Raw genomic sequence first — 25,060 nt, forward strand, 5'->3', positions numbered from 1 at the left:
CAATTCACGGTAATAAAACAGACTTGTTGTATGAGACACTGAGGGACACATGGACATGCACTGGCTCATCCACCTGACCTAATAGGTTGCTGCACTTTGAACAAGCATAATACTTCTTACTTTGTGAAATGACACAATGTAAATTATATAAGGGGGGGGGGGGGTGTATTCATAAGCATTTATGTGATTGCAGTTCATAGCACTTTGGCACAATTGCCATTTAACTGAGCAGATAATTTGTCTTTCTGAAAAAAGGAATCTTGGTTTTATTTGGTTTGGAAGATGTGGAAAAGTGCAAAAATGTACAAGTGACTGCATTCAAACCTCAAGTAGTAACCTATTACATTTAAGAACTACTTCGTATGCATGGCTGAACAACAGGTATTGAGTGCCTGAAAGCCATGTTTGTAGACTATTGGAAGCATTTGGACAGCATCACACCCAATAACAACCTCAGCTAGCAGCAATCTGCCTTGAAACAGAAATCTTGGCAAAATTGAATTTCTTCGAAATGTTACTATTTAGGTAATAGAACACAATATTACTCCCAGGAATGTCCTGGTTGTGTCTGTCTGAATGAAGAATGCATTACTAGCACGGCTTAGCAGCAGCATTAGAGGACCTAAAGGGTAAAACTCTAATCCAAATTGTTAGCATAGGCAGCAGAGGTTGCAAGAAAATATGTACATGATTTTTGTGAAAAAAAAAAAAAAAAAGGATAAGAAAACTACCGTATATACTTGGCTATAAGTCGAGAAATTTAGGACTGACTCATAGTATAAGGGGGGAGGGGTGTCGTCTTATACTTGGGACAGTCCTAAATTTAACAACTTATAGCCAGGATGACAGGGCCACCTTTCTCTCTCCACCTCTGCGGTGCACTAGTGGCAGAGCACTTTGATCCTCCCACCCACCATCACCCAAAGGGTGTCATCCTCTATCGATCCCTCGTGTAATGAAATGCTTTGTACGGCCGCAACAGGAGCAAAGTGGTTGCCAGGCAATTTAAACTTGCCTCCCTCCCAACCACAGAGGCGTCCGCCTCTCTCGATCTTCCCCGTGTATACTGCAGTTTAATCGGCGCAGTCAACTTACCAGTCCAGCATTGGGTGTCACATGCACTCCTCTACCTCACTCACGCCGCGTCATGTGAGCCGGCGGTTCATGGTATGCTAATACATGCACCCCAGTCTGTGTACCTCCGGCTCCGGAAGTCACATGACGCGGTGTAAGTGAGGAACAGGACAGCACAAGAGGAGAGCACGTGACACCCGTTGCTGGACTCGTACGTTTCCGGCGGCAATTACAGAGCATTATACACAGGGGGAAGATAGAGGGAGGTGGACGACTCTGTGGGTGGGAGGGAGATTTAAAGTCACCAGCAACTTCGCTTCTGCTGCAGCCAATACAAAGAATTTCATTACACAAGAGGGCTATAGAGGATAGAGAGAAGGGATGCATTTTGGGTGATGGTGGGTGTGAGGGAGGATTAAAGTCCCCAGCAGCGCTAACTTTGAAGGGTAGACTTATACTTGAGACACTAAAAAATTCCAGCTTAAGAGGCTTAAATATTGGGGTTGACTTATACATGAGGTCGACTTACATCCGACGATATACGGTACTATGGCATTAGTGATGATGCCCGGATTAAATCCGTATGAAATCCAAATGGGTTTCATTCGGATTTCATCCTCCTAATTAGAGCACCTGAGTGGCTTGGTGAGGAGAGAGGGTTAAAATTACCCACCAGCCATCTTCTTTAATCCATCCCATGCTGTGTTCCAAGCTGCTTCACATGCGTCTACACTTCCTCCAACCCGGTAGAAGGAAGTGTTTGTAGTCACGTGACCGCAGCTTGGAACGCAGCGTGGGATGCGTCGTGGGATGGATTAAAGAAGACGGCTGCTGGTTAAGTTTAACCCTCCCTCACCCACCCGCTCAGCTGCAGTAATTTGGACCTATTTAGATTTCATCCGGAGATCATCACTATATGGCATTTTCTGGCTTTGCAAAGACTGCTATGAAATAGTGTCATATGTAGGTTGGAGGTACTATCCTAATGACTTTGCCACTGCGCAAGCTTGTCGTTGAGAGGATCTGTGAAGAAAAAAAATACAGAACCAGCCATGATCAGTGGCCAAAACTCTGTGCTCAGAAGCAAATTAGATAATATCCATAGAGGTGAGATGACCAATGTTACACATTCGCAATATTCATTACACCAAATCATCTTTACGTATCACTTCAGGGACTGGTTTTTGAATGATGTCTATACAGACATGATGCTCTGAGTCTCTGCCAAGCAGCATGTACTATTTAATGGAAAATGGGGGGATGATGTTGGGAGTCATGTGTACGGCATCAAGCTGCAAGCATCTCTAATGATATCCCTGCAACTAACAAAAATTGGATGATGTTCTGGATCCATAAAGCGAAGATCAGTGACGTCAGGAAATAGCTGTGCACACTTTTTTTTTTCTGGCTACAGGAATAATTTCCAAAGGAACACATAAGATAAACACACATCTTCACTTGGAAGATGTCCACACACGATACAATAAAAGATGCCGTTTTGGGGACAATTTAATACAAATTATTGGATTGGAAAAGCCTATGGGTAGTGGCTGATTTTTCTGATCAATTTTTATGAAAACTGAATAATGTAGACTAGATTGCAAATTTCTTGATTTGGACAAAGCATTTTTTTTTTTTTGATAATTTTTTTTTATAATTGAGGGAAAGAAACTTAAAGAGAACCCGAGGTGGGGTTCTGACAATGAAATCCGCATACAGAGGCTGGGTCTGCCTATACAGCCCAGCCTCTGTTGCTATCCAGATCCCCCAAGCCCCCCCTGCGCGCTGCGATCACCCATAAATCACAGCCGCGCTGCCGACACGCAGCATGTCACAGCAGGATGTTTACCTCTGTACTGTCAGTCTGCTGCTCCCCCCGCCTCCTGCATAGCTCCGGTCCCGCCCGCGTCCCTTCCCTCCCCGCTGATTGGAGGGAAGGGACCAGAGCTATGCAGGAGGCGGGGGGAGAGCCGAGACTGAAAATACAGAGGTAAACAACCCGCACAGCGCGGCTGTGATTTATGGGTGATCGCAGAGCACAGGGGAGGCTTAGGGGGGATCTGGATAGCAACAGAGGCTGGGCTGTATAGGCAGACCCAGCCTCTGTGTGCGGATTTCATTGTCAGAACCCCACCTCGGGTTCTCTTTAACACGTGTGGGATATTTTGGTCATATTTCTCAAATGTTACAATTAACAAACAAAAAATAGATTGGAAAAAAAAATGTATAAAAATGTGTAGTGTGTGTGTTCACCTTTATTCTGTTGGATTCAAAACTCAAAAAGCACATATATATTTACTTTTTATACAGAATGTGTCTGCTGAAGGATTTCACTTTTTGCCCAAAGATAAACCTTAAGGTACTGTAAATAGTGTGCTGTCCTCTAGAGACCAAAAGTATAAAAAGAAAAAACTTACAGCATGGGAGGCAGTGCTGATATACTGTATGACCATGTCTTTCTTGGTGGCCAAGTCTTTTTCACGCAGTGGTGCTTTTCTATCTTCATTTAAATTCATATCCTCCTGAACAAAGGAATGTAAGAAAAAGATTTCTTAAGTAAAATAATAATAATAATAATAATAATAAGACCTTAAAATAATATGCCAGTCAACTACAAAAGGGTACAAATTCAATTTTTTCTCATTTATTTTGTAAAGCAAACAAGATGCACTCTGCTTCCCCCTTTGGAAGACTAACACATAGGGCCAAAAGAACATAAACTAGCACTTACATTTCACAATATTAGCAAGGTTACAGACTTGCTTTTACTGTACTGGACTAAATGGAAGTCTCATTCTACTAATGTATTAAATGGTTTATAAAAGCGTACCACACAATAAACTGATGATAGCAATAAGCCACAAAAGAAGATACACCTGTAATGGGTAATGTCTATTTTCCTACTAACGGTTATTATGACATATCTTTACAAGGTCACTTCAAAAGGAGCCTGTGGCATTAGAAATAATTTCTTCTATTTCTAGGCTACTGCCTCTCTCCAGTGCTCTAACTAATGCAGAGCAGCGTGCAGAACACAAAAAAAAAACATAACAGAGCCCCGGGACCATTCTCTTCACTTCTTACAGCGACAGGATATTCTGCTGTATTTTCCATACTGCTCCCAATGTGTGACAAGCCTTGGGGTCGCAAGCATCGAGAGCAGTACGGAGAATGCAGCATAACAGGCAGCAGCTGTAAGTAGTGACGAGGACGGCGGGCAGAGTTCTGGTGAGTGTTTTCCGCTGCTAGCTGCTCTGCAGAGGGCTTTGGGGGAGAGGGGAAATTGGAGGAAATTAAACTAAAGGTAAGATAAAAGAGCAACTATCCACCATCACTGGATCCCCACCAGATCCAGATAGAGACTTTCCTGTATATTCACTTGCATGGACTCAATACGGTGATGTAATTGTACCTGTACCCAGTAAAGTAGGAAATGAAAAAAGGTTTTGAACTATTGGGTTGTATGTGTAGAGAACACATTCAAGTCTTTTAACAGTTCCATACTATTTTCTATTGATTTTGATACACTGTGTAAGCTCATGGGGATTTAAACTCAAATTTTCAACAAGTGTAAAATATGCAGCATTTTAAACAGCACAACGTACAGGACATTACTAGTTCAAAAATCGCAAAAAAGTGAGAATTGTTTGGTATGCAAGCATGCATTATGTCAAATCTAAGATCCCTTATATACGATGAAACCATATGTGCATACCCAATTACAGTATGGTGTGAAAGTTTGGGCAACCTTGTTAATTGACATGGTTTTCCTGTATAAACCGTTGGTTGTTAAGATAAAAAAAAAGTCGAGACTTCCGGTTCCGGCGCCGCGGGAGATGGAAGCATAAGCCCGGAGCTCCGTCTCGCCCACTAAAAAAAAAAAAAAAAAAAAGACGAAATGGCCTACTCTACACAAACAATAGACTACGCTCAACTAGCTCATGAGGTAGTCAGATTGCTGAAACCGGAGCTGACTGCCACAATTGCTGAGGTGATGGAACAACAGCTCTCGCCTATCAAAGCGGATTTAGCTGCTCACGTAGTACGAATCCCCCACGTGGAATCCCAGATTAGTTCTCTGGAAGACAAACATGAGGAAACAGCTACTCGGGCGCAGGCTACACAGGCAAGGCAAGTAATCATGTTTGAAAAAATTGACGATTTAGAAAACCGGTCGAGGCGCAACAACCTGCGGGTGATCGGCATACCAGAGTCGGTCAAACCCGCAGAGCTGGCTCAAATATGCTCCACTGCTATACCAGAGGCTTTGGGCCTACACATGAGCTATAAAGTGGAGTGGGCGCACCGCATGGGCCCACTGCGCCCTAACAAGAAGCGCCCAGTAATATCCCGATATCTGGACTACTCCGAAAAAGTTACAATAATGAGAGCCTATAGATCACAGAGGTCTCTAGAGGTAGATGGTCAGAAGCTCTTGCTTTTTGCAGATTACTCGGCTGAAGTGAATCAAGCAAGAAAGGCTTTTAACAATGTATTGTCAGTCGCTAGTTAACCACTTCCCGACCGCCTAACGCACAGGGGCGGCCGGGAAGTGGAGCCCTGAAGGACCGGCTCACCCACAGAGGCGGCGGTCCTTCTAAGGGCATGGGCGGAGCGATCGCGTCATCCGTGACGCGATCCTCCGCCGGCGCCTGTCACCGCTCGCCCGCCGCAACATCCCGCCGGCTATACGGAAGCGCCGGCGGGATGTTAACCCCGCGATCGCCGAATACAAAGTGTATAATACACTTTGTAATGTTTACAAAGTGTATTATACAGGCTGCCTCCTGCCCTGGTGGTCCCAGTGTCCGAGGGACCACCAGGGCAGGCTGCAGCCACCCTAGTCTGCACCCAAGCACAGTGATTTCTCCCCCCCCTGCCCCAGATCGCCCACAGCACCCCTCAAACCCCCCCCCCCCCTGCCCACCCCCCAGACCCCTGTTTGCACCCAATCACCCCCCCTAATCACCCATCAATCACTCTCTGTCACTATCTGTCAACGCTATTTTTTTTTATCTCCCCCCCTGCCCACTGCCCCCTCCTGATCACCCCCCACCCCTCAGATTCTCCCCAGACACCCCCCCAGACCCCCCCCCCTGTGTACTGTATGCATCTATCCCCCTGATCACCTGTCAATCACCTGTCAATCACCCATCAATCACCCCCTGTCACTGCCACCCATCAATCAGCCCCTAACCTGCCCCTTGCGGGCAATCTGATCACCCACCCACACCAATAGATCGCCCGCAGATCCGACATCAGATCACCACCTAAACGCAGTGTTTACATCTATTCTCTCCTCTAAACACCCACTAATTACCCATCAATCACCCCCTGTCACTGCTACCTATCAGATTAGACCCCTATCTGCCCCTAGGGCACTCAATCACCCGCCCACACCCTCAGAATGCCCTCAGGCCCCAGCCCTGATCACCTCGCCAGTGCATTGCTTGCATATATTCCCTACTCTAATCATACCTTGAGACACCCATCAATCACCTCCTGTCACCCCCTAGCACACCTACCCATCAGATCAGGCCCTAATTTGCCCCGTGTGGGCTCCTGATCACTCGGCCAAACCCTCAGATCCCCCTCAGACCCCCTTCCGATCACCTCCCCAGTGCATTGATTGCATCTATTTTCCCCTCTAACCACCCCCTGAGACACCCATCAATCACCTCCTGTCACCCCCCTAGCACTCCTATCCATCAGATCAGGCCCAATACAACCTGTCATCTAAAAGGCCACCCTGCATATGACCGGTTCCACAAAATTCGCCCCCTCATAGACCACCTGTCATCAAAATTTGCAGATGCTTATACCCCTGAACAGTCATTTTGAGACATTTGGTTTCCAGACTACTCACGGTTTTGGGCCCGTAAAATGCCAGGGCGGTATAGGAACCCCAGAAACGGACCCCATTTTAGAAAAAAGACACCCCAATGTATTCTGTTAGGTGTATGACGAGTTCATAGAAGATTTTATTTTTTGTCAAAAGTTAGTGGAAATTGATTTTTGGTTTTTTTTCACAAAGTGTCATTTTTCACTAACTTGTGACAAAAAATAAAATCTTCTATGAACTCGCCATACACCTAACGGAATACCTTGGGGTGTCTTCTTTCTAAAATGGGGTCACTTGTGGGGTTCCTATACTGCCCTGGCATTTTAGGGGCCCTAAACCGTGAGGAGTAGTCTAGAAAACAAATGCCTCAAAATGACCTGTGATTAGGACGTTGGACCCCTTAGCGCACCTAGGCTGCAAAAAAGTGTCACACATGTGGTATCGCCGTACTCAGGAGAAGTATTATAATGTGTTTTGGGGTGTATTTTTACACATACCCATGCTGGGTGGGAGAAATCTCTCTGTAAATGGACAATTGTGTGTAAAAAAAAATCAAACAATTGTCATTTACAGAGGTATTTCTCCCACCCAGCATGGGTATGTGTAAAAATACACCCCAAAACACATTATACTACATCTCCCGAGTACGGCGATACCACATGATTGGCACTTTTTTGCAGCCTAACTGCGCTAAGGGGCCCAAAGTCCAATGAGTACCTTTAGGATTTCACAGGTCATTTTTGTTTCAAGACTACTCCTCACGGTTTAGGGCCCCTAAAATGCCAGGGCAGTATAGGAACCCCACAAATGACCCCATTCTAGAAAGAAGACACCCAAACGTATTCCGTTAGGAGTATGGTGAGTTCATAGAAGATTTTATTTTTTGTCACAAGTTAGCGGAAAATGACACTTTGTGAAAAAAATCAATTAAAATCAATTTCCGCTAACTTGTGACAAAAAAATAAAAACTTCTATGAACTCACCACACTCCTAACGGAATACCTTGGGGTGTCTTTCTAAAATGGGGTCATTAGTGGGGTTCCTATACTGCCCTGGCATTTTAGGGGCCCTAAACCGTGAGGAGTAGTCTTGAAACAAAAATGACCTGTGAAATCCTAAAGGTACTCATTGGACTTTGGGCCCCTTAGCGCAGTTAGGGTGCAAAAAAGTGCCACACATGTGGTATCGCCGTACTCGGGAGAAGTAGTACAATGTGTTTTGGGGTGTATTTTTACACATACCCATGCTGGGTGGGAGAAATACCGCTGTAAATGGACAATTGTGTGTAAAAAATCAAAAGATTGTCATTTACAGAGGTGTTTCTCCCACCCAGCATGGGTATGTGTAAAAATACACCCCAAAACACATTGTGCTACTTCTCCCGAGTACGGCGATACCACATGTGTGGCACTTTTTTGCACCCTAACTGCGCTAAAGGGCCCAAAGTCCAATGAGTACCTTTAGGATTTCACTGGTCATTTTGAGAAATTTCGTTTCAAGACTACTCCTCACGGTTTAGGGCCCCTAAAATGCCAGGGCAGTATAGGAACCCCACAAATGACCCCATTTTAGAAAGAAGACACCCCAAGGTATTCCGTTAGTAGTATGGCGAGTTCATAGAAGATTTTATTTTTTGTCACAAGTTAGCGGAAATTGATTTTAATTGTGTTTTTCCACAAAGTGTCATTTTCCGCTAACTTGTGACAAAAAATAAAAACTTCTATGAACTCACCATACTCCTAACTGAATACCTTGGGGTGTCTTCTTTCTAAAATGGGGTCATTTGTGGGGTTCCTATACTGCCCTGGCATTTTAGGGGCCCTAAACCGTGAGGAGTAGTCTTGAAACGAAATTTCTCAAAACGACCTGTGAAATCCTAAAGGTACTCATTGGACTTTGGGCCCTTTAGCGCAGTTAGGGTGCAAAAAAGTGCCACACGTGGTATCGCCGTACTCAGGAGAAGTAGTATAATGTGTTTTGGGGTGTATTTTTACACATACCCATGCTGAGTGGGAGAAAGATCTCTGTAAATGGACAATTGTGTGTAAAAAAAATTAACAAATTGTCATTTACAGAGATATTTCTCCCACCCAGCATGGGTATGTGTAAAAATACACCCCAAAACACATTATACTACTTCTCCTGAGTACGGCAATACCACATGTGTGGCACTTTTTTGCAGCCTAACTGCGCTAAGGGGTCCAAAGTCCAATGAGCACCTTTAGGCTTTACAGGGGTGCTTACAATTTAGCACCCCCCAAAATGTCAGGACAGTAAACACACCCCAAAAATGACCCCATTTTGGAAAGTAGACCCTTCAAGGTATTCAGAGAGGGGCATGGTGAGTCCGTGGCAGATTTCATTTTATTTTTTGTCGCAAGTTAAAAGAAATGGAAACTTTTTTTTTTTTTTTTCACAAAGTGTCATTTTCCGCTTACTTGTGACAAAAAATAATATCTTCTATGAACTCACTATGCCTCTCAGTGAATACTTTGGGATGTCTTCTTTCCAAAATGGGGTCATTTGGGGGGTATTTATACTATCCTGGAATTCTAGCCCCTCATGAAACATGACAGGGGGTCAGAACAGTCATAGATGCTTGAAAATGGGAAAATTCACTTTTTGCACCATAGTTTGTAAACGCTATAACTTTTACCCAAACCAATAAATATACACTGAATGGGTTTTCTTAATCAAAAACATGTTTGTCCACATTTTTCGCGCTGCATGTATACAGAAATTTTACTTTATTTGAAAAATGTCAGCACAGAAAGTTAAAAAAATCATTTTTTTGCCAAAATTCATGTCTTTTTTGATGAATATAATAAAAAGTAAAAATCGCAGGAGCAATCAAATAGCACCAAAAGAAAGCTTTATTAGTGACAAGAAAAGGAGCCAAAATTTATTTAGGTGGTAGGTTGTATGAGCGAGCAATAAACCGTGAAAGCTGCAGTGGTCTGAATGGAAAAAAAGTGGCCGGTCCTTAAGGGGTAGAAAGCCCTAGGTCCTCAAGTGGTTAAGCGTAAAATACGCTTCGCCCTGATTTACCCTGCCACTCTTTTGATCTATTATGAGGATGGTAAATCGTCCTCCTTCACATCTCCATCTGACGCAGATACTTACCTTACACAGCTATCTAACTCAACATCGCCGAGACCATCGCAATCTCCAACAAAAGACTCTGTTGGTGAAAACGTAACTTTCACTCAAAGCAACAAAGGAAATATTGTTTCCAGCCAGGATTCCACTGTTTGGGATGGATGATGTCGACGAATTCGACCATAGGGAAGAATACTGGTGACTATGGAAACATTTTTCTTGTTTTTTTTCTAAAAGGGACAGACTCTTTGTATTTTTAGTTTTTATTATCTATATTGATATCTTAAACCGACCTAAAGAAACCTCTCATGATAGTTATACATGCTAATATGAACAATCGGGCGATCACGGAACGATCTGATGCGGGGTGGCTATGCCTGGATTAGCACCCAACAAAATGTTTCTATATAGAAAGCCCACCCTTTTCCTGATATTGTTTTATATTGTACTGCTACTAATCTTTACAGGATGGGCTATGTTTCCTGTGGAAAAAAGGGGGTCAATAAGATTTACAGGTTACTTAAGAAAAAGGGGAAAACTGAATGGTTATATTGGTGACAGGGAAGTCAGTTTAATTCTGGCCCCTAGGATCACCGCCTTCTTTAGCATTCAGTTACTGTAATGTTTATTGCTACAGTTATGTTTGGTTCCCACAGGGCCTACTGGTTAAGGACCCTTCACCCCCACTCCTCCCCCTGATAGAATCCCAAAATTACTCTTTGACAAGCACTTCCATCCTACTCCCAGAGCCATCTGTCTGCAGCTGGGACAGCAGATGGCCTTATCTACATAATACTACACGGTTTCTTAATCCCTATGATGTAACAGATTTACTGACATGAAAATCATAACTTGAGGTGCGTACACACATGCGACTATAGTCGTTTGTAACGATCGTTCCCCGATCTTTACCAACGACGATCGTTACAAAAAACGAACCACCGACTATTAAGGCAAACGACCAACGAGCCAAATCGCTACAAAAGAAAGTTCTGTCTCGGCGGATTTTAACCAACGACGATCGTTTGCAAAAGTAGTACATCGTTGGAAACGATCGTTCGTACTAGGCTTGACATGCGCATTTCACTATTTCTCCATGGAACTTCTCATTTTTATGCGCAGGCGCAATAGTTGCTTTCTGTGATGTAACGTTCGTTCTAACGATCAGATCGTTACACACATTTTAAAACTACCTTTACTTAGGTCGTTCTTTCATCAATTAAAAGTTCGTTCGTCGTTCTTAACGAACGATCGTTGTCGCATGTGTGTACGTAGCATTGGAATGTCAAAGGCCTTCGTACTCCCCAAAAGCTTTCAAAAGTGTTATGACATTTGGGGAAAATGAAGTCAGACCTGGTACTACTACAGGAAACCCATTTGAGGGTCCATGAATTACCATTGCTCTCCAAGATGTGGGTGGGACAAGTTTTAGGGGCACCCTCAAAAGAACTTAAGGCTGGTGTACTGCTTTTAATCAACAAATCCTTTAACCACTTGACGACCAGGGGATTTATGGCTGATCTGTGCTGCGTGGGCTCTCTAGCCCGCAGAACAGATCAGGATAGAGCCAGGGCGATCAGACTTACCCCCTTTTTTCCCCACTAGGGGGATGTCCTGCTGGGGGGGTCTGATGGCCGCCGGCTTGCTGCGCTTTGCGGGGGGGGGGCTCTTCAAAGCCCCCCTCCGCATCATTTTCTGCGCTCCGTCCCTCTCCCTCCCTCCCCCTGTGAGCTGCGCAGGACGGATATCCGTCCTGCGCATTGAAGGATAGGCTTCAGCCTTTCATAGGCCGGCGATCCCCGGCCAATCAGAGGCCGGGGATCGCCGATCTGCCTTACGGCGCTGCTGCTTACATTTTGCCAGCGAGGCGGCTCTCCGGCTGTTCACGGAGACACCCTCGAACGAGCGGCCGTTTCCATGGAGACCCGCAGACGACCAGTTAACGCCAATCGGTGTTAGCTGGTCGTCAAGAGGTTAAGGGAAAACCTCTCTCTCATGATTTTGATGCTCTAGAAGGTAGATGGCCGAGAGCTGAAATTCAATATGACTCCAATAATTTTACACTATGGGGTGTTTATGGTCCTAATACCAATAACTCCTCTTTTTTGTCTAAATTATCAAAAGATATCAATGCAAAAACAAAGTCTTTCAAAATGTGTGATAGTGTGGGATTTTAATGCGGTGATTAATCCTAGGGAGGACAGGCTGACCCCGACCAGAAAGGTTAACATGTCTTCAACCCAAGACAAAAATGTAACATCTTTTAGAGAAACCACAGCTGTTATAGATGCATGGCGACACCTTCATCCTCTAGATAGAGACTATTCGCACTACTCTTATGCTCACAAGTCACACTCGAGAATAGATATACCGTATTTTTCGGACCATAAGACGCACTTTTTCTTCCCCTAAAGTGGGGAGAAAAAGTAAGTGCGTCTTATGGTCCGGATATAACATGGGGAGGGTCAGGAGTGCCCAGCTTTACCATGAAAATATAGGTGCCTTTACGAGCACACAGTGCTGAACCTGGAGCGGGCATTGTAGGGGGCATAATTACCTAACTACATGAAAGTAAAGGGCATCTGCGGGGATTCAGCGCATCCCTGCGCTATGAGGAAGAGCTGGTAATTTTAAAATGCTTTAATTTGACTGGCCCGATGGTCTCTGAGGCAGGATGATGGCTCTGTCATTGGGCCAATCACTGTACAGTCACTGCACAGTGATTGGCCCAATGACAGAGCCATGGTCCCGCCTCCGAGACTATCGGGTCCAGTAAAATAAAAGCATTTTAAAATTACCAGCTCTTCCTCATAGCGCGCACCTTGCAGATGTGCTGAATCTGTCACAGCATGCACTTCCCACTGAGAGACAAGGCAGGGAAACGTGCAAAGGCTGCGGGCAGAGCACACAGGATTTATGGCAACAGACGCTGAGTGATCCAGAGCCGTCTCAGCTGAAGAGTGTCTGCTGCTTTGCAGGGAGACTGGATTGTAACGTCAGCCTCTCGTTCTCTCTCTCTGGCTGGTCACAAGTATCAGAGGGCTGTTTGAAGTAGCTGAGGGCTTCAGGTCACTCACCCCTGTCACGCTATTTGCCTCTGCTTTATGTCTGGTCACGCTTCACTTCCCATCCCTCCGATGTATATACAGAAGCACGTGACATCACTGACGCTGATTCCTAATAGCAGAACAGTGACGCTGCTTCTTTGTATACATCAGAGTGCAGGGGAGTGGAGCGTGACCAGACATAAAGCAGAGACGAGCAGTGGGACAGGGGTGAGTGACCTGCAGCCGCTCTGAAGCTTGTGTCCCTGCCATAGAGAACGAGAGGGTTACGTTATGATCCAGGATCCCTGCAAAGTGACAGACACAATGCAGCTGGGTCTGCTCTCTGCTCACAGCCTTTGGGCAGTGTTACATTTCCCTGCTTCCTCTCTCAATCTTGCAAGGGGAATAGGATTCAGACCACAGAACTACTGTAAGAGCCTGCTGCACATGCTCTATACGTTAAAGGCTCAGATGCAAAGTATGGTAACCTGTACAAACTTCATTTGGGCAGATTCTATCAGACCTCCAACTATACCTGTATGTCATTAAAGGCACAGCAGTTGCAGTAGAAAAACTGCATTCATTTATTCACAAAATTGCCTTTAATCAAAAAGTGTTTTTTTTGTATGTTAGGTTTAATACACATTTTTAAACCTAACATACAATCATACAAGTAAATCCTAAAAACCCAATCAATGAGCTTAGAGATCTGCCTCTGGCCCATCAGGCACTTACACGCTGATATATATATATATATATATATATATATATATATATATATATATATATATATATATATATATATATATATATATATATATATATATATATATATATATATATATATATATATATATATATATATATATATATATATATATATATATGCACATATATATGCACATATATATATATATATATATATATGCATATATATATATATATATATATATATATATATATGCATATTATATATATATATATATATATATATATATATATATATATATATATATATATATATATATATATATATATATATATATATATATATATGCATATATATTTATATATATATACATACGCATATATATATATATATAAATATAAATATATATATATATATATATAAATATATATATATAAATATATATATATATATATATATATATATATATATATATATATACACATATACATATATATACATATACATATACATATATACACATATACATATATATATATATATATATATATATGTATCTCTGTCGATCTATCTATCTCTATCTATATAGATGGATAGATAGCTAGATATGTATATAGCAGACCAGCTTGGGGGGGAAAAGCTCCACAAGACGACCCTGTACCATAGACGCACCGGGTTGTTGTTTTGTTTTTTTTCCTGGTTTTTGTCCTCTAAATCCAGGTGCGTCTTATGGTCCGGAGCGTCTTATAGTCCGAAAAATACGGTAATATTAATTTCTAGAAATATGATTCCTTATCTACAAGACTTGACCATTAAACCGATGGTGATATCAGACCACACACCAGTGTCAATGGAACTAAGTTTAACCCCAGCTAAACACCCAAGCTGGCGCTTTCAATCAAACCTATACAGCGATGAGCAGCTGGCTAAAGATATAGTAATGTGGTGGAGAGATTATCAAAACAATAACAAGGGACATAAGGGTCAGCCTGTCCTCTTTTGGGAAACTGCTAAAGCAGTTTTGAGGGGCTAGATACTAGCATATACCAGCTCATATAAAAAAAAAAAAAGACTAGAAAAATACATGTCCACTTGTGAAAAAGCACGAGCCTCCTACCTGACTTTCAAGGAAAATCCCTCACCTACAGGGATAATTGGATACTTGACAAAAGAAACGGTGATTTGTCTTTAGAAAGGTATGACAAGGTATACAGAGCTTACGGCTCTGCAAAATACTTTAAATGGGGTAATAAGTCAGGCAAATTAATGGCTAACCTAGTAAAAACACGAGGCCCCCCACCTTCTATCACACAGATTAAAAATTCTAAAGGGCAACTAGTTGGCACTCCTGAGAAAGTGGCAGAGGTCGTTCTTCAATTCTATAAAAATGTATATTTCTCACAATCCTGCTCGGCAGAAGACCAATCAACCTTCCTTGATAATGTAAACTCCCCAAAGTCACTGAGGAAGACTTAGAGATCTTGAATGCGCCAATTACTCCAGGCGAAGTCCAATTGGGGATTAAAAATCTATTTTTACATAAAGCACCAGGCCCCGATGGCTTATCTGGAGAATTTTTTAAACTACTAAAACCAGAGATCTCTGCCACACTCTAGGAAATGTGTAACACTATACTCACCCAAAATACATTACCTCAAACAGCAAACAAGGCATATATCAAATTGATACCCAATTCAGGGAAGGATCCTCTTGAACCGGCGGCCTATCCACCAATATCTCTGTTAAATGTCGATTTCAAACTGTTGTCTAAGATATTGGCCGATAGACTAGCCGGCTTTCTACCCAATTTAATACACGACTCCCAAGTGGGTTTCATACAAAACAGAAGTGCAGTTTTTAATATCAGAAAGGCTCTAGTAGCACTTGAATATATCAGACTACGGGGGTCCTCTTCTGGATCGGAGGCCTTCTTGGCTCTTGATGCCGAGAAGGCCTTTGATAGCATTGAATGGTCTTGGGTAATGAAGGTACTGTAACGTTTTGGGTTTGGGGGAAATTTTTATTCATATGTGGACCTTATGCATGTCAACCCTCAAGCTCGAATCTCCCTGACGGGAGCCACTAGCCAGTCATTTGTTCTGGGAGGAGGGGTGCGCCAGGGCTGCCCCTTATCCCCACTTATTTTTAATTTAGCTTTGGAACCTCAGGCGCGCTCCTTCTCTCAGAATAACATTTTTGAGGGCATACAAATAGGTTCCCACCCTCCCAAAAATACCCAAATAAAATGTTTAATAAAAAAAAAAAAAATACAATAAAAAAAAATGTAAATATTTACCTAAGGGTCTAAACTTTTTAAATATCAATGTAAAGATGAAATATTTCTATAATTTTTTTTATTTTTAACTTAAAAAGTAAATAGTGATAGATGCAAAACGGAAAAAATGCACCTTTATTTCCAAATAAAATATTGTCGCCATACATTGTGATAGGGACATAATTTTAACGGTGTAATAACCGGGACAAAATGGGCAAATACAATACGTGAGTTTTAATTATGGAGGCATGTATTATTTTAAAACTATAATGGCTGAAAACTGAGAAATAATGAGTGTTTTCCGTTTTTTTCTTATACTTCCTGTTAAAATGCATTTACAGTAAAGTGGCTCTTAGCAAAATGTACCCCCTAAAGAAAGCCTAATTGGTGGCGGAAAAAAACAAGATATAGATCAGTTCATTGTGATAAGTAGTGATAAAGTTATAGGCTAGTCAATGGGAGGTGAACATTGCTCAAGTGAAAACGACGGAACGCGAATGGGTTAAACACAAAGATATAAAAGGTCTTGAAACAGCTTTCATTCGATTTCTATGGAAATCAAAGAAACATAGAATCGCTTTAGCAAAGCTCAAAGCCCCTATTGATAACTTAGGCCTAAATTTTCCAGACCTGAGGTCCTACAATTTGGCTGCCATATTTCGCCATATTAGAGACTGGCTGGGAAACACCAGCTATTATACCCCTACTACAATAGATCATGAATTACTCTATCCCTTTTCCCCTATTGGAGTTTTGCATACCCCATTAAAGCAACTCCCCGACCACATCAAGAAAAATAATTTAATTCGCGATACATTAATTACTTGGAGAGAGGTCAGAAGGAAATATGGCTTACAGGGTTATATTTCACCAGCAATGCCTTTTCGTGGACACCCGGGATTTAAGGCGGGTGATATGCATAAGGTCTATATTGAATGTAAAAAAAAGGATAACACAATTGGGAGCTTTTTTGAACCAGGAGGGATCTTTTTTATCTTTTGAAGAGGTAGCGAAGAAACACACCCTACCTAGGCCTCATATTTTTTATTATCAACAAGTTCAAAGTTAGGTGCTGTGAATACTAGGTAAAGATGGGTCGGTGGCATCTAATTCTCATTACGAAGATCTTCTCAGTAACCCTAAGACTAAACAATCATTGTCATGGTTATACAGTTTTTTGAGAGAGACCCAAACATATTGCAAAAATCATTATCTCCACTTACAAAAGTGGGCGGAACTACTAGAAATGACCAAAGAGTCTTTTTCTGAAGTTGTAAAAAAGGGATGGTTGAAAGTCCGTAAAACTATAATAGCAGACACCTGGCGAGAAATGTATTTGAAAACGCTCCATAGAGCCTATATTCCCATTCAAGGCCCGTATAAACACGAGGGCGGGACTCCCCTTAGTTTATGCCCCAAATGTAATGACCCTAAACCTACACTTAATCATATACTCTGGCAATGTCCCAATATAAAAATATGTTGGTCAACAGTAGTTGCACATTTTAACTCTCTTTACAACATCCAGAGATCACCTAACCCCCTCTACTGTCTGTTTCATAGTCTACCCCCCGATAGAAAAAGAAAAGATAATTGCAATTACCAAGCGAGAACACTTGCTTCTCTTAGCATCAAAGAAAGCAGTAATGAAAAAATGGCTAGATCCATCTTCCCCCAGTCTACAAGATGTCTTAGCTCTTCTTGACCACCTTCTCCACATGGAAATACTCAACATTGAAAGGCATAAATCAAAGACGATACAGAAATTCTTTAACACATGGTAAGTTTTTATTGAAAAATGTCATACAACAGAGCAAATAATCCAAATTATGAAACCTTTTGAGGATACCACATGGTATCTGAAGGCTAAGATAGGGGGATACTTGGGAGACCTGGAAATTTGATCATTAACACATAGGGATAAAACACTGGTGGGATGGAAGGAGAATTGGTCTGGGGTTTTGGGATTGGGGGGGGGGGGGGGGGGGGAGGCAGGGGGATTCGGGGAACCAGCTTGATCAATTTTGTTTTATTAGTGTCAATTAATATAATGATGTGATATAACATAGGTCTGGGAATACACTATATCTATTATTAATAGAGAAACCACTTATATCCATACTAGAGAAATGTCTCTTGAAAATTTCTTCTTGGAAATTATGTGGACTACATACAAGAGAACTTAAACCACTACCTACTTTGTCTATATTATTTAGATATGTTTTTACAGATACTTTCTAGTAATGGATATTCTCTCAGACATGGTTATGTTTATCTGTTTATAATAATAGAAAACTTGCTAGCAGGTAATGTGAATTATTGTAACATTTTGAATTTGAATGACAATCTTTGTTCACTACTTGCTATTACAATTAATTTGTACAAAAAAATTAAAAAATTAAAAAAAAAGATAAAAAAGTCAGTTAAATATATCATATAGGAGACACACACAGTGATATTTGAGAAGTAAAATTAAGTTTACTGGATTTACAGAAAGTGCGCAATAGTGATTTCAATAAAATTAGGCAGGTTTATAAATTTGGGCACGGTTGTCATTTTATTGATTCCAAAACCTTTACAACTAATTTTTGGAACTCAAATTGGCTTGGTAAGCTCAGTGACACCTGACCTACATACACAGGTGAATCCAATTATGAGAAAGCGTATTTAAGGGGGTCAATTGAAAGTTTGTCTCCTCTTAATTTTCTCTGAAGGGTAGCAACATGAGGGTCTCAAAACAACTCTCAAATGACCTGAAGACAAAGATTGTTCACCATCATGGTTTAGGACACAAAAGAGTTTGTCAGCACCCCAAGTAATAATGACTGCATGTGCTGGGGTAGAGCATGTATACATAGTACTAAAGAGAAAAGATACCCCTATACACAGCACCACTGCAGACCATATGTATCAATCTAAAAAATATATTTTTATTACAAGCTTTGCAAACACATATCAATGATATACAAAAATTTAAAAACATCTAAAAACAGCATAATATTGTATTTCCAGCCATATTCAACATAATGGACCTGCTAGATATAATAATCTATTATGTTCAGTCTCAGTGGATGGATAACCTGTAACCACTGGGGGCTCAGAGAATGAGCCCCCTCGTGGATGAACCCGGGTTCAGTAAGAATTATGAAGTGCAAAAAATTGGAACTATGAAAGTGCATATAGTGCTACACAAACAATCATTCAACATATGCAATAACTGTGCAACCTATCAGACTAAAAGTGCAGTTTAAATACTGTCAGAGTCACTAATGACCAAGTGGAAGCAGCCTATTAGGATCTGCAAAGAAGTGAATAAGAAAAAGATACTTAGCCGGGTATGAAAAGAAAGGCAGGCAGACTGGCTTGGAAAGACGGAAGTATCCCCTCAGGACATAGCCCACATGCTCTGCGGTCGTCACTCCGCTTTGAAAGGTGAGGTAGGTAGACGGCTATCTACCTCACCTTTCAAAGCGGAGTGACGACCGCGGAGCATGTGGGCTATGTCCTGAGGGGATACTTCCGTCTTTCCAAGCCAGTCTGCCTGCCTTTATTTTCATACCCGGCTAAGTATCTTTTTCTTATTCACTTCTTTGCAGATCCTAATAGGCTGCTTCCACTTGGTCATTAGTGACTCTGACAGTATTTAAACTGCACTTTTAGTCTGATAGGTTGCACAGTTATTGCATATGTTGAATGATTGTTTGTGTAGCACTATATGCACTTTCATGGTTCCAATTTTTTGCACTTTATAATTCTTACTGAACCCGGGTTCATCCACGAGGGGGCTTATTCTCTGAGCCCCCAGTGGTTACAGGTTATACATCCACTGAGACTGAACATAATAGATTATTATATCTAGCAGGCCCATTATGTTGAATATGGCTGGAAATACAATATTATGCTGTTTTTAGATGTTTTTAAATGTTTGTGTAGCATTGATATGTGTTTGCAAAGCTTGTAATAAAAATATATTTTTTGATTGATACATATGGTCTGCAGTGGTGCTGTGTATAGGGGTATCTTTTCTCTTTAGTACTATGCATCATGGTTTAGGGGAAGGATACAGAAAGCGGTCTCAGATATTTCAGCTGTCTGTTTCCACAGTTAGGAACATATTGAGGAATTGGAAGACCACAGGCTCAGTTCAAGTTAAGGCTCGAAGAGTCAGCCCACAGACCAGCGCCAAAGACCTACAACATCCTCTTGCTGCAGATGGTGTCACTTTGCGTCGAATGGTTGAACGATGCACTGTACACTAGGAGATGCTGTATGCAAGAGTGATGCAGAGGAAGCCTTTTCTCCACTCACAGCACCAACAGAGCCGCTTGAAGTATCCTAAAGCACATTTGAACAAGCCAGCTTCATTTTGGAACAAGGTGCTGTAGACTGATGAAACTAAAATTTAGTTATTTGGGCATAACAAGGGGCGTTCTGCATGGAGGAAAAAGAATTATCACTTGAAGGATGAGACCTCAATCCATGCCTGAAAAAGTACTTGTGTGTGTATGTAGCATAAGACCACTTTATCCACTGCTGAACACCAACTCCAAATGTGGCATTACTTGTAGGTAAAAGTCTTTGGGGACCGCCAGACTTTGCAATCCCAGCTTCCTACTTCAATTTTGTCATTTTGCTAGCAGCGCAGCCTCTCCACTTTGCTAGAGTTGCTTTAAGTCTTCTGCCAGCTTGACTAAAGAATCTTCTCAACTTGCTTGCAGATTGGCAGCTTCTAGTTGTTTACACTTTCTTAAAGTCTTGCAGCCTCTAGACTGCAAAGACAGCTTCAAACATTGACTCTCGGCTGATGAAAACCAACCGGCTGCACATATATTTATACACTTCACAGAATTACATCTGCCAAGTTACACAGGTTCACAAAGTCCAGATGTGGAGATGAGGAGTCACAAAAGCTAGATCTTTATCTGGTGTTAAAGTGAACTTCCAGACTAAAAATCGACTCAGCAGCACTGAAAAGGCCTGGTGATTCTTTAACAGTTTCACAGCATCAGAACTTTGTTTCTCTTATACAAGCCTCATTTTTAGATGCACAGAAGAAAACTGCCCGGGCATTTTTCCCCTGATGCTGTGCAAAGCATGATGGGATTTCTGTTGCTCTCGTTCTGCTGGTGCAAAAAAAATTTTCTTACATTTTGAATTTGACATTTGAAGCCTAGCGTGTGCAGCTGGGAGGGGTAATCAGGACACAGGACAGTTGGAACTGTGTCTCCTGCTCCTTGTCACCTCCTTTCAACCAAAAAGATGGCTGCCCCCATGACAAAGATGGCAGCCCCCATGCATCACAAACATTTGCCTGTTCTTTTAAAACAGGGTGAGTAAAAGATTATATTACCTATCTATTCTAACTAACATAACTAATGTAACTTAATGACAGTATGTTTGTTTTGGCTGAAGTTCCCCTTTAACCACATTTAATAATACATTTGGGGCAAAAAGAGAACTTAAAAAAATACATTGTTATGGAAATCTAACCAGCAGCTAAATATAAAGATACATTAAAAGCTTAAATTGTTTTTATCAGCACAGAGTATTAAGTATAAGTGTGTGATCCAGTGCCAACAACAAAACAGTCATTAAATCCCTATACTAAAAACTTAAATACCGATTTTTTAAAAACTCCATTGGCTTAATACCGCCACTGACATAAAAATCAACAAACCACACCTATAAAACATCCACAATTACAAGATTGGATTGGGTACTTCTATGTGTAGTTAATGAAAATGCTGTTGCAGTTCTTAGTGTAGATATTTTATGGCTCCATTTGTTTCTATTAGATTTCACAAAACTTTTTTTACACTTGGATGTAAATGTACTTACATGGGTAAGTACAGTACAGTGTTGCTTAAAACTAACATGTGTCAAAAATGTATTCAAGTTAAAGAAGCTTTAAAAAAAAATGATACTTAGTACAGTAGAGGGAAGCCTTTGGTGCTCCAGGGTCTTCCACGATCCTCTTTGAACCGTCTGCTTCTGGACAGGACCCCTCTTCTTCGCAGCCAAACTCCCTGCACAACAGCACTGCACAGGCTCCGGTAGGGCTTGCTCCTGTGCAGTAGAGTGGAGTAGTACATGGACGTAGGGAACAGCCATGCACGAGCTGCTCCATGCTACCACACAGGCCATACTTTGCTCCTGTGCAGTGCGGCCACACTCGTACAGGGAGGGAAGCACAGCCATAAGCACCATATTAAACAGTACTGTCAAATACTTTCAAAGGCTTCTAGCACTGGAACGGAGTGGTGTAAGAAGATGGGGAGGCATGTGAACTGAACTATCCAGAGACTTCCTTCTTCTGAGGTAAGTATCTAGGTTTTTTATTTTATTTTTTTCTTGGGGGGGAGGGGGTTCTTCCATTTCAGGTGCACTTTAAATCTCTGATTGGTGTAAAAGGGCAGAGGAAATCTGTCCTCTAAATTTGCCTTTTTCAGCATGTTAGAAAAAGTTTGGTTCCACTGCTTGCAATCTTATCATTGCAGTGCTGATTTGCAAATAAAATAAGAAATGAATGTCTGCTCAAGGCAACAAGCCCAAATAAAGGGAATGAGATTGTATACAAAGCACAAGTAGTCGAATTAGAGGTGGAAGTCTTTGTTCAGAGAGCGACATTAAGTGTATTAGAGAGCACTCTAGTACTCTGAAGAAAAGATATGGCTGGAAGATAAGGGCTGAATGGTGAAGTAATGTTTTGTCAGTTTTATTAGTGATGAATGTGACAAAATCCTCAGCTGCTAAGTAGAAGGAGGTGAGGTATGGAGTAGTGCGATAAACATCTGTTTGGTTTGTAGGACTGTAATATGTCAGAAAGGAAATAAGACTGCTTTCCAGAACAAGGTACAACAGTGCAGGTGCACAGAGATTTTTTTTTATTATTATTTACTAAACAAGTTATTTTCTTCTGCGTTGCTTTTCCTACAGCGTCACTTGACCACACTACTACTACGTCTCTGGAGTTTGGCCAGTTTTATCTGCAGAGATTTGCAATCTGTATGAGGAAGGAGGCTACTTAGGGGTAAAAGCCGGGGTCTTAGTTCACAAAGGAATGCATTCTCTTGCTTAGTCACCTACACTGCCCAGAAGTACCCAGGTAAACATAGGTGTCCTAACTCTGGCCCTGTAACATGCAGAGTGCAGACATGCGAACGTTCATTGCATCAAACCTATCTAGGGATTAGGAGCACACATCCTGCATTCCTTTGTGAACTAAGACCCCTGATTTTACTTTCGCTGTAGGGATAACAGTGGTGCCTGGATGAGTGAATCTGTGAATGCATTTGTTTGAACATTTGCATGCGAGTGTGCAAACGGCTACTGATTTTTGCTATTTTTCTGGCCATACCCCCTTTAGCAACTCCCTTTCCTTAAATTACTTATGAAAATGTCCTAACTAGAGGCAATGTGCCTGGATTTAGGTGTTCTTTTCTTGTTACGGACCCTTGTGGCCAGGGTTTTAATCTAGTGCACTCCCCCCCCCCCCCCCCCCTCTCCTTCCCCTGAATGTGTTTTTTGTCAGCATGCACACAGCTTATGCTGGTGTATGTGCATGGTGTGCATGGATACATTTCCTTAGCTCCCTTGTGCGATTAGTAAGATGCGCTATCTGTACCAGGAGAGGACGTCAGGATGTGTGCTACTAATCCCTAGATAGATTTGATGCAATGAATGTTTGCATGTCTGCACTATGCATGTTACAGGGCCAGAGTTAGGACACCTACGTTTACCTGGGTACTTCTGGGCAGTGTAGGTGACTAAGCAAGAGAATGCATTCCTTTGTGAACTAAGACCCCAGTTTTTAACTTTGCTGTAGGGATAACCGAGGTGCCTGGATGAGTGAATCTGTGAGTGCATTTCTTTGAACATTTGCATGCGTGTGCGCAAAGGGTTACTGATTTTTAGTAACCAAGAATAGTCAAACAGCGCATTAAACAGGTTTGATGGATTTTTATATCAAAAGCTTTCATATTTTCATTGTTTCACTATACTAATTGAAAATCCAGCTAGAGGCATGGTTACTGCCAGAGTTCCTGATGTAGCGTCAGTGCTCTCCCCCAGAATTTTTTTCCACCCGGGTGGCATGAAAAAGTAGCCGGGTAAGGCGAGATGAGAGAATGCAGGACCGGTGCTTCCCTGCACAATTCTGCCTACAGCATAGGAGGAAATGAGCCAATGTCAGCCGGGTGTTCACCAAAACTAGCCAGGTGGAGCATCCACCTAAAAGAGCCTGGGGAGAACATGGAGGATATAAGCAATGTGTAGCACAACATTAACTCAGCTTGTTGCCAGCAGGTAACAAAATGCATGACAAATTATGTAATCAGTTTGATCAGGAGACAGATTTTTAAGGTTTCGATTTGTTGTGACCACTTCCTGTTTTAGCCTACAAAGCCAACAGAAGTGACATGATTGTGGCCAGCATATCAGATGGTAAACTCAAATTTAAACTAATCCAACTTCTCAAATGCTGAGATTAAATTGGTTTGTAAGATTGTAAGCTCGGAAGGAAAGGGCTCTCTCACCCTTTTGTGTCTTGGAATTTGTTATTCATTTTGTATCTTTCAATCTGTTATACATTTTATTTGTCATATTACATTTGTCTATATTTGATGTATACCATTGTCTGCATTATTATGATGTACACCATGTTTGTTTTTCTAACTTTGTACAGTGCCATGGACTTTGATGGTGCTTTATAAATCAATAACAATGATAAAAATAATAATGGTTTTCCACAGATTCTGCGACTTATATCAAGTCTGCTTGGGATCCTGGTCCCTCAGTCTTTCCACTCTTCTCCCTTCAGCTGCTATGGCCACCCGAAATCTGGCCAACACAGCCAGTTGCGGGCTACCGCGCATCTCTGGGCAGATGCTTGCCTCGATCACGCTCCTTTATCCGGGAGCAATTGGCGTATGTGCAATTGCAATTCTTTAGCACTGCCCAATTGCATCACGCTCCCAACCACAGGAGCACAATCAAGCTGCGAACGTGCAGCCTGG

General features: G+C 41.8%; 1 protein-coding gene across 4 annotated transcripts in view; it reads right to left on the minus strand.

The window, feature by feature from the left end:
* The window catches only part of DIAPH3 (diaphanous related formin 3), an 847,513-nt gene that overhangs the window by 635,669 nt on the left and 186,784 nt on the right, over positions 1-25,060 (minus strand). For all 4 annotated transcript variants that reach the window (XM_068267828.1, XM_068267829.1, XM_068267827.1 and 1 more), the window contains one exon: positions 3,492-3,596. In XM_068267828.1, coding sequence (XP_068123929.1) covers positions 3,492-3,596 — 105 coding nt within the window. The remainder of the gene's footprint in view (positions 1-3,491; positions 3,597-25,060) is intronic.

The sequence above is a fragment of the Hyperolius riggenbachi genome, chromosome 2, assembly GCF_040937935.1.
Source record: "Hyperolius riggenbachi isolate aHypRig1 chromosome 2, aHypRig1.pri, whole genome shotgun sequence".
NCBI lineage: Eukaryota > Metazoa > Chordata > Amphibia > Anura > Hyperoliidae > Hyperolius > Hyperolius riggenbachi.